The following is a 14,527-nucleotide window of genomic DNA, read 5'->3' as shown; positions in this document are numbered from 1 at the left end:
GAAAGTTCCCATGAGTGCTCCCTTCTGTGAGTATTTAAATTACATGGGGTAGATAAATGGATGCTTGCGATGGTTGTTCTCGGTTGTCAGCTTGGCTATATACGGAATGAACTACAGTCCAGGAATGGAGAGCCCACCCGTGGTCCAGACATTGAATCAAGAAGACACAGGCTTTTGATCCAGATCTTGAGGCAGGATGACATATATATGCTTTCGATCTGGATCGACACACACCTTTAATCCCAATCTTGAGGCTCACCTTTAATCTGGGCCATGCTGTCTGCTGGAGGCCTGCATAAGGACAATGAAAGAAGGGGGTTGTGTGTGTGTGTGTGTGGGGGGGGTGTTCCTTCCCTCCTAATCTGTAAGCTCTGCTCTCCCTGAGACAGACAGACAGACAGGCACACACACACACGTTGGTTGGCTGGCCCCTTAAGGAGAAGGCAAGCCCACATGTATGCCTCGTGGTTTCTCCAAATGAAGGGGCTTTGGTAGGGTAGGGCTTATTGCGCTCAGAGGATGGGAAAATTCAAAGGCAGTGTGGCATATAACAGTTTTCTGTTAGCTTGTTTTCTACAAGATCTGCTTTCTCTAAACTTTGAGTTATTATACTACTGCATAATTATAGTTTTTAACTTTCAATCGAAAGCGTAAGTGTGAATTAATTGATTTTGTGATGATATTGGCAAGTCAGTCATCCAGTCCTTGTGTCTGTCTTCCCTATCTAAGGAGCCTCCATGGACGTGTAAACTCACTCACGTTAGGAGTACCACTCGGGTGAGAGCTTAAGAAGGGACGGACGCTTGGAAGCAGCCCTAGAATCTTTCATAATTGCCAGGGAAACAGTCATCTGTGGTATAACAGATAATAACAGATATGAGCTTTGTGTGCTAGGACCAGAATCCAGATCACTTGGCAGAGTCTGGAAAGGGTCACCAGGACCTCCGCCAGGTTCAGTTCAAGTTCCTAAATGTCGAGGCTCCACTGTTAGGAATGATGAACAATCCCTCTCTTCAGCCTCGTATTTGACAGAGGATGCGCTGTGCGTTGTTTTAAACAGAGACGAGACTGTCTCCTCCGGCCTCTAAATGACAGTTCACATTCACAGGTTTAAGGAGACTACATCTGGTTGAAGAAACAAATATTTCTCTATAAAATTCACTTTAGAAGTGGACAGTGGACAATGCTGTCCCGGTTTAGACAGTGAGATTTGGAATGTGACTGGGTATTAGCAATTGTAAGACCTTGGGGTTTTTGTTTTTGTTTTTTATTTTCATAGTTAAGATAAAGGCAATGTCTACTTTACTGAGACATGGGAATACTTTCGTTAATGCACAGTATGACTGGGAATCACTGGCACATAGTAGGCATCTAACAAAGGATGTTCATGTTGTTTCTTTATCAATGGCACTGATGATACAGGCTTTTATGGGAAGGATTCAGTCAGAAGGGAGGAGCTGCAGCCAGAGTGCTTCAGCCGTGAACTGTTGATGTGAACAGGGATATAAACCCAGAGTAGTGCAAGGATCTGGGAACCGCGGGGGAAGAGGTGGTTTTAATAGATGATAGGTTTGTGAGAGTCTTAAGCGGAGCAGTGATATCATCAACATTGAATTTTTAGACAAGATGTCTGGTTTGGGTTTGATTGGTAGAAAAAGTGCAGAAAAAGAGAATAATGGATGAGAAAAACTACCCTTTATTTTTATCATATACGTGTACAAACTGAGGTGCTGACATACTGTTGTGCTTTTGAACTTCTTAAACCTATGAAGTAAGTGCCCTTCACCCCTCTTTTGAAGAATAGAAACCAGGTCTCTGATTCTGCCACCAGGTAATGGTTTTGTGGACTCAGATTAGATCACTATTAATTATGCATCAGGAACTGGAAGAAGCATGTGAAGGCCCCTGTGTAATCTGCACGGCAGCCTATGATTCGCTAATTCTGGAAACTAACCAAACCCCTTCCACTGTGAAGTATCAGCCCTCCATTTCAGCCAACAACCTTTCCTAGGTGGTCTGCCCAGCGAATCATTTGCTCAAATTATAGACTAAAGTGAAAAGAGAATAATGTTTAGACCAGCAGCTTTCGTGAACTTGGTTCTTTGTTAGCTTCTTAGAGATAAGTTATTTTTTAGTTGTAAAGTATCTTTTATTCTCCAGATGTAATTGTCATCCAGGAGGCTTGCTGCTGAATACACTCACCCTTTCTAGTTTTGTTTTGTTTTGTTTTGTGTTGTTTTTTTTCTGATCTCTTGCTGGCTGGTTCAACTTAGCTATTTTGGCCCAATCTCCTCTCCAAGCCAATGGATTCAAATTGTTTTCTCCTTCTGCAAAGCTCTCTTAAATCTCTCTTTCCTGTCTTTCTCATGAGAGTTGGGGGCTATCTTATCTCTGACTCATTCTGTCAAATCTTTCTCTGCTTCGTCACTTTGTCTGCCCCTCAATTAGACTCTGCTTTCAAACATGACTGCTTTCTTCTACAAGTTAACTTTACCTTCATTGTTTGATATTAAAGGTATGTGCTAACTGTGTTTATTGAAGCCAGAGGCTGTGTATTGAAGCCAGAGAGATTAAAGGTATGTCATTCCAGCTGGATCACCCAACTCTAAAAGGTATTTAGATGTGATCCCTTGCAAAAGCAGCCATGTTGTTAGATTAACTCTACAATTAGGTTGTTTTTTTTTTTTTAATCATATTAAATTTACTGGATTCAGGAAGAATTCCAGACCCCTTAAACCAGCTATGCTTTTAGGGGTTGTGTGTGTGTGTGTGTGTGTGTGTGTGTGTGTGTGTGTGTGAGAGAGAGAGAGAGAGAGAGAGAGAGAGAGAGAGAATGAGAATTCAGGGAGCAAATACTAGTTTTATAATAATCTATTATAAGAGCTGCTTAAATATTAATGCTTTAGAAATACTGTAGTGTCCAACTTCTGTCAGCAGCAGCGGTGAAGTGTTCTGTGTAAAATCAGACTTCACTTACACAGAATTATTCTGCCAAAAAAAACCTGTCAGGATCTTTTTCACGATTTGTAGAAATATTTCTGTAAATAAATTCTTCTTGCTTTAAAATCTGTATATAAGTTTTAAACATTAATGACACCATGAATATTAATGAGAAATTTAGCAATAGCTACAATATTAGTTCTCACCACTGTGGATTTTCCTTGTACATAAACTTATAGTTGTGATTTCGTGTAACCTGTTCTACCAGCATACATTTTCTCAATTCCAATGATGGTATGATTCACTGCTGAGATACTGTGTCTCCTGGAGACTTCTGAGAACCTCAGCTTCTGAGAACCTCTGCTTTGCTTTCTTTGTTGTCGGTGGTGGTGATGGTGGTGGTGGTGGTGGTGGTGGTGGTGGTGGTGGTGGTGGTGGTGGTGGTGGTGGTGGGTGGTGGTGGTAGTGATGGTGGTGGTGGGTGGTGGTGGTGGTTTCTGAGACAGGGTTTTTCTGTTCAGCTCTGACCGTCCTGGAATTCTGTTCCAATCTGGCCTTGAACTGAGAGATCCAGCTGTCTCTGCCTCCTAAGTGTGGTGTTAAAGGAGAGAGAGCACCACGGAAGCCCAGCTTGAGAACCTCTTATAAGAAGCAGATCTCTGTGACCTAGTGTGAGAATCTACACATATAAAAATGTTCCTCCCACTCTACATAAATCACCACTTCACAGTTGAAACCTTCAGGCTGCTTCTCGGAGAAGCCATTGTTTATTCAGAAAGCTCTGCAGCGTCCTTGAGCTCCTCCCTTCTCACTGAAGCTGACCCTTTGAGCAGTGGCACCACCCGCGGGAGCTACCCACGGGAACCCGGTGCGCCCCCTGCTTACTGTTCTTCCACCTGTTTGGTGGCTGTTTTGGTTGTTGACCTAACTACATCTGGAATTAACCAAAATCCAAGCAGCTGAGAACACCTGTCAGGGATTTTTTTTTTAACTATTTGAGGTGGTAAGATCCACCTTTAATCTGGTCACGCCTTCTAATGGCGGCCTGTATAAGTGACGGTAAGAAGGAAGGATGCTCTGCCTACCTGCCCTTGCTCTCACTGGCAAGACCATTCCTCCACTGGCACTGGAACCTATTTCTCTGGGATCCTGGTGTAGTGAAGACCCGCTGAGACATCTGGTCTCCTGGAATAAACAACTATAGGACTCCTGGGCCTCCCATTGGTAGACAACCATTGTTGAACTAGTTTGATCACAGCCTGTAAGCCATTCTAATAAAAATGTATAAAAATATTATATCCTAGAATATATATTCTTTGTGTTTTCTTCCTCTAGAGAACCCCGACTACTATAACATGCAATTTTCAGTTCCACATACTAGTGAGGTCATCCAGTAAATGTCTTTCTGATCCAGGCTTATCCCATTTATCATAGTGTCCTCTAGGTTAGTCCGTGCTGTCTGTCATAAATGGCATTCTTTTTAAAGGTTGCATTGTTTTCTACTCTGCATAGATACATTTTCTTCTCTTGTTTTGTTTGAGGGGTGGTTAGATGGGGGTGTCACGTATAACTGGTTGGTCTGGAACTCACTACTTAGATCAGAGAGGTCCCAAGCTTATAATTTTTCTGCCTCTGCCTCCTGACTGCCTAGTTTCCTCGGTTTTCCCTTCGCACGTCTTAGTCGATAGACCCTTAAGATGCTTCCACACCCCGGCCATTGTACATACTCCCTCGGTGAGCATGGGAGTACACACGTCATTCGTTTCTCTGAGTACATATGTACCTGAAATAGCCTCGCTAGCTTACATGACAGCTCTGGGTTTCACCTTTGAGACCCTCCATGTTGCGCCCCATAGGATCCAGTGCTAATGGACATTCCCTTCCACAGTGGGCTTTACCAATATCCATTGGCTTTTGTCTGTGATAAACAAAGGCCGTTCTAACAGGTGAAGGGCTTCTTCATTGAGAATTGCATTTAGGTTTCTCTGATTACTGATGATTTTCTCATCTACCTACTGGTTATGTCTTGTTTAAAAATGGCCGTTATGGTCCTTTGTCTATTTCGTTACTTGTTCCCTTGCTATTGATCTGTTTGAAATTTCTCTACATTTGGGTTGGTAACCCCTTATGGTATATGGTTTGCAAATATGAATGGTTTCTCACTTACATTTAAATGTTGTATAGGGACATTACAATTGCAGCTAACTGTAGTTTTTCTCCAATGTGATTTTAACTGAAAGCTGAATTCTCAAGGTTAATTTCCTGGCTATGTGAATACATTATGTATCCGTGTACAGACGCTCGCTATGCCTTCACTAATAAATTGGTATAAATTGCAGTAAGTCACTTGAATGTGTTAACTCTTAACCCCACCATATAGGTTAGCTTTTCATCTGTGCGACCAAAAATTCTGATATAAACAGCGTAAGGGAGGGGTTCAGGGTGGTTGGTGGGTTTTGGCTTTTTGGGTTTTGTGGGTTTTACCTGCATGTATGTTAGTGCGGCCACTCATGTGTCTGGTACCAGTGGAGGTCAGAAGAGGGCATGGGATTCCCTGGAACGGGAGTTAAAGATGGCTGTGAGCCACCATGTGGGTGTTGGGAATTGAACCCAGGTCCTCTGTAAGAGCACATAGTGCTCCTAACCACCGAGTTATCTCTCCAGCCCTCAAAATATTTTTTTTTTTTACTCATGATTTCAACTGATTCCGTGGTTGTTTGGCACTGTAGACCTGAACAGAATTCGTAGTCTCAGGACTGTATGGTAGAGAAGCTTCCTCATCTCACTGGGCCACGGCAGGGAGGGGATCCCAGCAGGATGCCAGGGCAAAAAAAAACCCTCTAGAGTCTCCCTGTGCCCAGTAACACTCTGCAGCTTGGTCCCACCCAAGAAAGTTTCTAGAGCCCCCTAAGAGAGCACTGCCATCCGGGAGCTAAGCCCCCAACACAGGAGTCTTTGTTGGGGGGAGGCCTGATACCTCATATCCAAAGCTTAACTTAGCTGCTAAAACTTGAAAAGAAAATTTGAAATTGCTTTCTATTCTTTTATACATTTTTTAAAATGGCTACCCCAGAATTAAAAGAGTTGCATATTCACAGAGAGCAGGACATCATAGAACAGGGCCCTCCCTGTATAACAGTGCTCTTTGCGCATGTGTGTGTGTGCGTGTGTGTGTCTGTGTGTGTGTGTCTGTGTGTGTCTGTGTGTGTCTGTGTGTCTGTGTCTGTGTGTGTCTGTGTGTGCATGTATGTGTGTCTGTGTGTGTGTGTCTGTGTGTGTGCCTGTGTGTGTCTGTGTGTGTGTCTGTGTATGTCTGTGTGCATGTGTCTGTGTCTGTGTGTGTCTGTGTGTGTGTATGTGTCTGTGAGTGTCTGTCTGTGTTTCTGTGCGTGTCTGTGTGTCTGTGTGTGTGTCTGTGTGTGTGTCTTTGTGTGTCTATGTGCGTGTGTCTGTGTGTCTGTGTGCGTGTGTCTGTGTGTCTGTGTGTGTCTGTGTCTGTGTGTGTCTGTGTGTGTGTCTGTGAGTGTCTGTCTGTGTTTCTGTGCGTGTCTGTGTGTCTGTCTGTGTGTCTGTGTGTGTGTCTGTGTGTGTGTCTGTGTGTGTATGTGTGTGTGTGTCTTTGTGTGTCTGTGTCTGTGTCTGTGTGTGTGTGTGTGTGTGTGTGTGTGTGTGTGTATTTCATGTCAGCTTCAATTGTTGGCAGTTAACAGGCGGTTAGGATGGCCCAAAGCCATGGACCCTCCTCCACTCCAGCGTCATTATTTCTAGATTTTGTTGTTGTCTGCCCTCACATACCTATAAGACATTTAGATTTTTAGACTGCTGCAGGCACAGCACCGTGTGTAAAATACACGTAGCTTTCGTAAATATATTTCTATATAGAACTGAATATTCTTGATACTGAGGACCGTCTGTTAGCTTTCGTAAATATGTTTCTATATAGATCTGAATGTTCTTGATACTGAGGACCGTCTGTTAGAGTGGAGTGAGGGAAGCGTCCCGCCTACGGAGCCGTCCACCTCTTATGAGTAGCTGCTCCCTCCCTGAGCACATAACCCCTGAAAGCACTGGGGTAGTCTCTACAGTGCTAGGAGGATGCCAAGGGCAGGGGCAGTCTGTCGTAGGTTCCCTCTCGGCTCCCCACTCCCACCAGCCGCTGCTTTCAGGTGCTATGTGAGTGCCCAGGTCTGCATCTTAGACACTTTCAGCCATTTCCATATCTAATTCTGTAGCTGTCTCTGTTCCTGTAATAACATTCATGAGTAAATAAGTTGTGTCTGCTGTTTTTTCCTATGTTCCACCAATCAGCAGATGTGGGCTACAAAGTCCTGCTGTGTGCTTTATAATTTGGAATGAGTAGCAACTAAAAACTTTGTAGAAAATTGGGTGTTTTAAGCAGAAATGCAAGTTATCAGTCTACAACAACCTTGTAGTGGTTTATTTTTCTCTAATGCAAAAGTATATTAGGTAAATAATCTGACAGCTAAATTTAATTTTCCACACATGCTGCAATGAACCTAGAGAAGGCACAGTGCTGGTTAGGAACAGGAATTTATATTTGTGGCTTTGGAAATGTGTCACAGAAAAGATGCTCCTAAAGTAGTAATCTGAGTTGTCCTAACATCCACATATTTCATCAGAAATAATGGGTGTTCTCGTGTTCAAATAAATACCGTTATGTGCCAGGTATAATGGTGTGTGCCTATAGTTACAGCACTCGGGACATGAGGACAGGAGGATTGCTAACTTGAAACCAGAGTGGGCCCCATAGTAAGTTCTAAGCCACCGTTGGCTTATTGTGAAACAAAACAAAATAACAATAATAATAAAAGGTAAAAACATTAAGTTTGCTCTTTCTAAATGGACACTCATTTTACTCTTCATAAAAACAAATAGGAAATTAAGAATTCAAGGTGGAAAGGTTACCAGGAGTCCGAGGGCGGCTTGGGTTAAAGACTGAGGCCCTGTCTCAGAGAGTGGCTTTCCCGGGGTCTTTCTAATAGCTTTATTTAATAGGGCTGACCTAGCACAGTGTGGAGTTTCCTAGCCAAGTGTCTTACAGGGTAGACTTTATGTTGCACATTCAGGGAGTGGTTTAAGTAGTAAGACTCATGTTTGTTGTAGCTTTGGTCTTTATAAGCGATAAAACTTGGCCCAGGAGCAGGTGAAACACCTCACCGTTCATGGGCTTCTCATGTACGGCAGGGAGATCACATGTCTAACTTCACAATGCCATAAACCACACAGTCCCACTGTTTAGTTTGTGGATGTGAATTCTCAGACTGGATAAGTTTTATTTACATTTATGATCTGTCTTCTTAGAGTCTGTTTCAAGCACTCCTTCAGTTTGTTTCCTGGCCTGTACCTCCACTAGGATTCTGATTGGTTTTTGATTAGTGATGTCTGTATTTTCTGTTTGCGTGCACTGAGATGAATGTAAAGGCTTCCGAGTGTCTGCCTTCGAGGAACTCAGAAGTAGTAGATGAAAATGTGACTTTTAAAACAAAAGTGTATTTCAGTGCTGTCACTGACAAAAGATCACCGCAAGTCCCCAAGTCAGGAGTTAGAAAAATCTGTAGTAGCTCTCAGTTGTCCAGAGAAGTGCCTCAAATAAGACTCCCTGCAGTAGGAACGCGTAGCTCTTTACATGCCGTCTTCTCCAGTCCCAGGGGCTGACCAGCCATTGCCTGATCACACGGAGCCGTGTGCAACTGGCGTGATCCCAAATAGGTCCATGAGCCGTGGTGGATTAGAGTTGAAAACACTGTAATTTCAGTAACCTACTTTTCCTGCCTTTTAACGTTGCAGTTTGGACCAGAAAATCCCTTTCGAACACAGCAAATGGCTGCCCCTCGAAATATGCTTTCTGGATATGCAGAGCCAGCACACATCAACGACTTCATGTTCGAACAGCAGAGAAGGACATTTGCCACATACGGTAAGACGATGACGAGACTCACAGTGGTCAGTGCGGCTTCGTTCAGAATGAGCGACGTGTGCCTTCGCTTTTTAAGTGTATTCATCCAGCTTTCATCAAAGGGGCTGGGTACCTTCCTATGCAAACCTACAAATACTGAATGGGAAGTGATCTCAAATATTGAGCTGGATTTTAAATCCTCTGTGATCTTCTCAGTGCCGAAAATAATCTGCAGTCCTAAAACCAGTGTTCCTTGGTCTTGTACTTGGTAATGAACATTTGTTATTAGATCTCTATCACATGCCGATTATTAAGTTGTTAATGAAAATATAACATTCATCATCTTATAAACTACTTTTTTCTGTTTCTCAAATCGTATTTCTTAACTATTTTCTCTTAATTATTAAGGATATTAGCCAGTACAGCAGTAAAAATTTCACAGTATAGAATAGCAGTATTCTCTCAGTGGTGACATTATTTTAAGTTAAGCAGAGTGAAAAGTGGCTCTGGAAAGGATTTGTCCTACATTGTGCGTCATGTATTCTTACCACGACAAGTACGCAGTCACAGTGAGACCTGAGTACCTGCTGGCAGTGGAGCTTAGCCGACAGACTGCTGGCCCAGCAGTCCAAGCCCTGCGTTCAGTCTCCAGTGCAGAGTAACTCGGCTGACGTGGTAGGGTGGAATTCAGGTATTCCAGAATTCAGTGCCATCCTTGGTACATAGGAGTTTAGGCCAACCTGGGCTACATGAGCTCCTGTCTCAAAAGCAAACAACAACCGAACAGCCTGCATATTACCAAAATAACCCTAAAAGAGTTCCTTGACACCTCTAGTACAGTAAAATGGTTACAAATTCACTTCGTACCCATTGCTCCTGTAAGGAGTCCATTGTAAGCCTATAGTGATGTGTGACACATTTATAACTTAGCTATAGAGACCCTGCCTCAGAAACATAAAATAAGGTAAAAAAAAAAATTAAAAATAAAAAGGGAGCCATTGAGTTTTTGTCTCCTGGTTGGCAGCAGTGGGCTTGGGCGAAGGATTGGGAGATGGCTCAGGTAAGGATACTGACTGCACTTCCAAAGGACTGAGTTCAATTCCCAGCACCCACATAGTGGCACACAACTGCCTGTAACTCTAGTTCCAGGGGACCCTAAGCCCTCCTGCTTCTATGGCATTAGCCATGCAGGCAGGCAAAGCACCCGCATACAAAATGAAAACAAAAACTTAACTCATGATTTACATATTCTAAGCTACACCAAGACAGACTTACAGTTTTTGTTTTCATAGATTTTAGAAGGAAGCCATATGTAGTAATTTAGATAGTTTAAGTCTCCTTAAAGCAAAGATTTAATGATGATGATGATGATAAATTGTATTGACATCTACCTTTCAAATTACTTTATAGCAAGAGCAGCATTTACAGCCATTAAGTTTGCTTTGGTTTGGGAATGGGCTTATTTGAAAATGAACAGCCATTGTAGTGTGAACGCGCCTGTAATCTCAGCTCTTGGGAGGGAGGCAGGTGGATCTCTGTGAGTTCTGTTCTACATCATGAGTTCCAGGACAGCAAAAGCTATAGAGACCCTGTCTCAATAAAATAAATAAAATAAATATTAAGGCAGCAGTGGGCTGGGGCAAAGGCTGTGCTGGGTGGCTTTTTTTGGGGGGGGAGGGGGGTAAGACATAAAAAATGTGTGCAGCTAGAGTGTATGGAACAGACTGGAGACTAAGAGAGGTGTGTCCTGCTTGCCTGACTTCGGGTAGTGACTCCTAGGCGTGTGCCTTAATGTTTCACTCACATACAAAGAACAAATCCAGGCTTCAGGCACTGCCCCTCGTCTGGAAAGTACTAGAGAGGGCCTTCCTCACTTCCTGTACACTGCTAACTGTGAGGCAGGGCTAAGAAGATGGCCCCTAATTCAGTTTTACCTGATATCATGTCCTAACTGAGGTACAGAACAAGTTAGTCCTACCGTCTCAGTAAATGGTGGGGATGGATTTATACTCCGCAGGACATTTAGATTATGTTAGATCCAACCCATAGAGTCGTGATTATCAGTGAAACCAGTCTCATTTACTCTAGAAACCCATTATCAACATACAGTGTAGCTGTTAGCCCGCTGTTGGTATTTCTCCTGTTGTCTGGTCCTCGTGTGTGTGTGTGTGTGGGGGGGGCTGTGTCGTCCTGTCTGTCCCTGTTCTCCCGAGTTCTTGCTGTACTGTAGTGCTAGTCTCGGGAGGCTGTTCTCTTCCGTGTGTGTGTGTGTGTGTGTGTGTGTGTGTGTGTGTGTGTGTCTCTCTCTCTCTGTGTGTCTGTGTGTGTGAGTGTGTGTAATAGTATGTGTGTGTTAGGGTGTGGGGGGGTGTTAGGGTGTGGGGGGGGTGAGGTGTATGTGGTGTGTGTGTGTTAGGGTGTGTGGTTGTGTGTGGGGGTTGTGTGTGTGAGAGAGAGAGAGAGGCTGTTCTCTTCCGTGTGTGTGTGTGTGTGTGTGTGTGTGTGAGTGTGTGTATGTGTGTAATAGTGTGTATGTGTTAGGGTGTGGGGGGGTGTGAGGTGTGTGTGTGGGGGTTGTGTGTGTGAGAGAGAGAGAGAGGCTGTTCTCTTCCCACTGCTCAGCTTTCACCCCGGAGCTCCTCTTCATCAGTCTTTCCATGGGAAAGTAGGATTTTAAGTCAATGCCATTAGTCTCGTCAGAGTCATTATTAACACGCGTGTAACTTCAATATTAGCAGCAATTAACATTTTCAAAAATTAAAGTCTCTTAGGATAATTTCTGTAAGAAATCATTGAAAGTATTAGATTTCAAATTGGTTCTAGTTTTCAATATTAAATTTTCAATTTGTGCGTTATACAGTAAGATGCCTTTTAAAATATAGCACGAACTATTCCTATGCATAAACCTTATAATTTATTATTGTTTTCTTAAATAAATTTCCAAAGTAGATCAAAAACTGTTCTTAATGTGGTACATTGAGTTGCTTTCTGAAAGAATTTGTCCAGCATACTCCACCCCGTGATGCATGGAAGGCCACGTGTGAACACCGCGCTTTTACCCAGGACCCAGGACCGCTCTTCCCTCTGTCCTATCATAATCAAAGTAGTAAGGCTGTTGCGATTTGATTTTTCTGGACTACTCATGAGATTGAAGGGTTTTCTGTATATTTGCGAGTAATTCTTTGCAGATCATCTATACTTCCTTTTGATTCACCTATAATATTAATTTTTTTATAATTGTGAGGGCGTAATAATAAAATTAATGTTATGGGCATTTCAAGTATGACTACCAAAAGGAAACAAAGTTAATATTAACTCTATTCAAAAGATAAAATGCAAAATAAGCTTCAGAAAGATGCATGAGCATTAACAAGGAAGGCGCGTTGATCTCTGAGACACGGATAATAGAAAGCTAGTCGGGCTGAGGTCCCGTAGTGTTTAATAGAAAGCTAGTCGGGCTGAGGTCCTGTAGTGTTTAATAGAAAGCTAGTCGGGCTGAGGTCCTGTAGTGTTAGGTCTCGGTCCCGTCTTATCACCAGTGATTTGTGGTAGGATGTGTCGCCATGCTCTGCTCTCCGTGTTTGTGAAAGGAAGAGAATGGGGCCCACTCAGGATGTTGGAAGTGCTGACGAAGTGCTTTTCCTCAGAACCAAGACTGGAGGGATGAGCAGGGGACTGGAGCTGACACAGAACAAGGATGACCAGGAGCACCCCGTTCCCCTGCCACACCATGTGGGGCCATTCATAGAAACGTAAATCTCTTTCCCACTAACTCTGGATAGACTTTTATGCGTGAAATGGGAGTTTTTAAACTCAGACTATTGGTCTGGATTCTGCATAAGCCTCATTAGAAAAATTCAGGTCCAGGGCTGGAGAAATGGCTCAGTTAAAGGGGAAGAATCCCAGCCACGAGATTCATGTCTAGCACACTTGCGTATCAAACGTCACCAAGTGCAAGATGTGCTGTGTGTAACTGCTCTTCAGGGAACCCAGGGAAAGGACATCTCCCGCGCACTCTCATTGGTCTTCCCAAGTCCACACCCAATGAGTGCCTGGAAAAGTCTGGCCTCACAGTAACCCAGCGTGTTCATAGAAGAGGGCAGACCAGCGCTCGGTGCGGCTCACAGTCTTTTTCTATGTCAGAGATGACAGAAAAGCCTTCTATTGTAATTCAGGTAAATTAATATACAAAAAGTAACTCCTGGTTGAGCCTGCGGTTTCAGAGTCCACGCCAAAGCGAGTCCTGCTCAGTGAGAGTCCTGTCAGTCAGTGCTGCCATTGTGACACCAAGTGCCACGGGCTATGCAGGACGAGCAGCAGATGACTTTAGGACTCACGGAATGCTGCCCACAGGTTACCATGCCACGTGGGTGGGCCTCAGTGTGACACAACCCAGAGGAGAGGACCATGTGTCCTGAGGACTTCATGCCGTTACAGAGTTCTGCCCTGCCTGCTGCCCTCACATCCTCTTAATCTAAGAACTATATGAAAACTCTGAGGGAGCTTCCGGTCCCACACTGGACAGCGTCTCCGGCATTCAGAGCACTAATTCTTGATTTCTTTCAGGCATTGCTCCTGGAGCAGATTAGTCACTCTGTCACCCCCCTAGAGAAGGACTTAGAGGTGTAGATTGTCAACAGTGACCACCACCCTTAGGAAACGTTTGGAAAAATAAAGAAGTTGTCAGCGAACCTGGGTTTCGATGTTTTCACTCCTGGCTGTGATGTAGGAAATCTTAGGGAACAATGTGAAGTTCAGAAAGGCCACTCTTAGGAGTTAAGCTAGGACCTTTATGGTCGGGAACAAGAACAATGGCAGCACTGACTGACAGGACTCTCACTGAGCAGGACTGCTGAGGATTGGTTTCTTCTGCCCATCTCTGCCCTCAGCTTCCCGACAGGACTTATTATGAATGGCTGGTGAGTAGAGCTGATGAGTAAATGTGCATTTTGAGCATTTAAGGTAGATGTGACTGATTTTTATAAACGAGTTTAGATTTGTGATTCTTTTAAGATTCTTACAAGATTACTTTTTAAGAGAAGTGGTAAAATAATTACTCTTTCTTTGTGATTGCAAATTGCTGGCCGGCAGTGAGAGAAGCTGACTGAGGAGACTCCCTTGCTTACTTACACTCTGTTCATCCATATCAAGGTGCTTAGTTATGTATGTACGTGGGCTTTTGAGAATAATTTGGTTTCTTTACCTGTGCTAACATAATGTTATTTCTTGTAGAGATATTGGAAAACATTGTTTTTTTCATAATCGTTTACTAGAATAAAATTAACATATAATCACACTGTAATTGTATACTGCTTGAGAGATTTTGCTGGGATATATAAGCTATGGAAGGAAGAATAAAGTAAAAAATGGTGTGGCGTGGCGTGGCATGGCATGGTGTGGCATGGCGTGGCGTGTGAAGTGGTGTGGTATGGTATAGTGTGGTGTGGTATGGTGTGGTGTGGTATGGTGTGGTGTGGTATGGTATGGTGTGGTATGGTGTGGTATAGTGTGGTGTGGTATGGTGTGGTGTGGTATGGTATGGTGTGGTGTGGTATGGTGTGGTATGGTATGGTATGGTGTGGTATGGTGTGGTGTGGTATGGTATGGTATGGTGTGGTGTAGTATGGTGTGGTATGGTGTGGTGTAGTATGGTATGGTGTGGTATGGTGA

At 43.5% G+C, this 14,527-nt stretch overlaps 1 protein-coding gene and 1 long non-coding RNA gene across 3 annotated transcripts in view; both read left to right on the top strand.

Moving 5' to 3' along the window:
* Positions 1-14,527, top strand: part of Cdc40 (cell division cycle 40) — a 52,501-nt gene that overhangs the window by 14,727 nt on the left and 23,247 nt on the right. For both annotated transcript variants that reach the window (NM_001394220.1, XM_063279319.1), the window contains exon 3: positions 8,749-8,878. In NM_001394220.1, coding sequence (NP_001381149.1) covers positions 8,749-8,878 — 130 coding nt within the window. The remainder of the gene's footprint in view (positions 1-8,748; positions 8,879-14,527) is intronic.
* LOC120098955 (uncharacterized) lies at positions 3-5,282 on the top strand. The gene is made up of 2 exons (XR_005497773.1): positions 3-2,576; positions 3,462-5,282. It is a non-coding gene; the product is annotated as an uncharacterized LOC120098955 (long non-coding RNA).

The sequence above is a fragment of the Rattus norvegicus genome, chromosome 20 (assembly GCF_036323735.1).
Source record: "Rattus norvegicus strain BN/NHsdMcwi chromosome 20, GRCr8, whole genome shotgun sequence".
Classification (NCBI taxonomy): Eukaryota; Metazoa; Chordata; class Mammalia; order Rodentia; family Muridae; genus Rattus; species Rattus norvegicus.
Note: the sequence above shows the minus strand (reverse complement) of the source record. Positions and strands in the feature narration are given on the sequence as shown.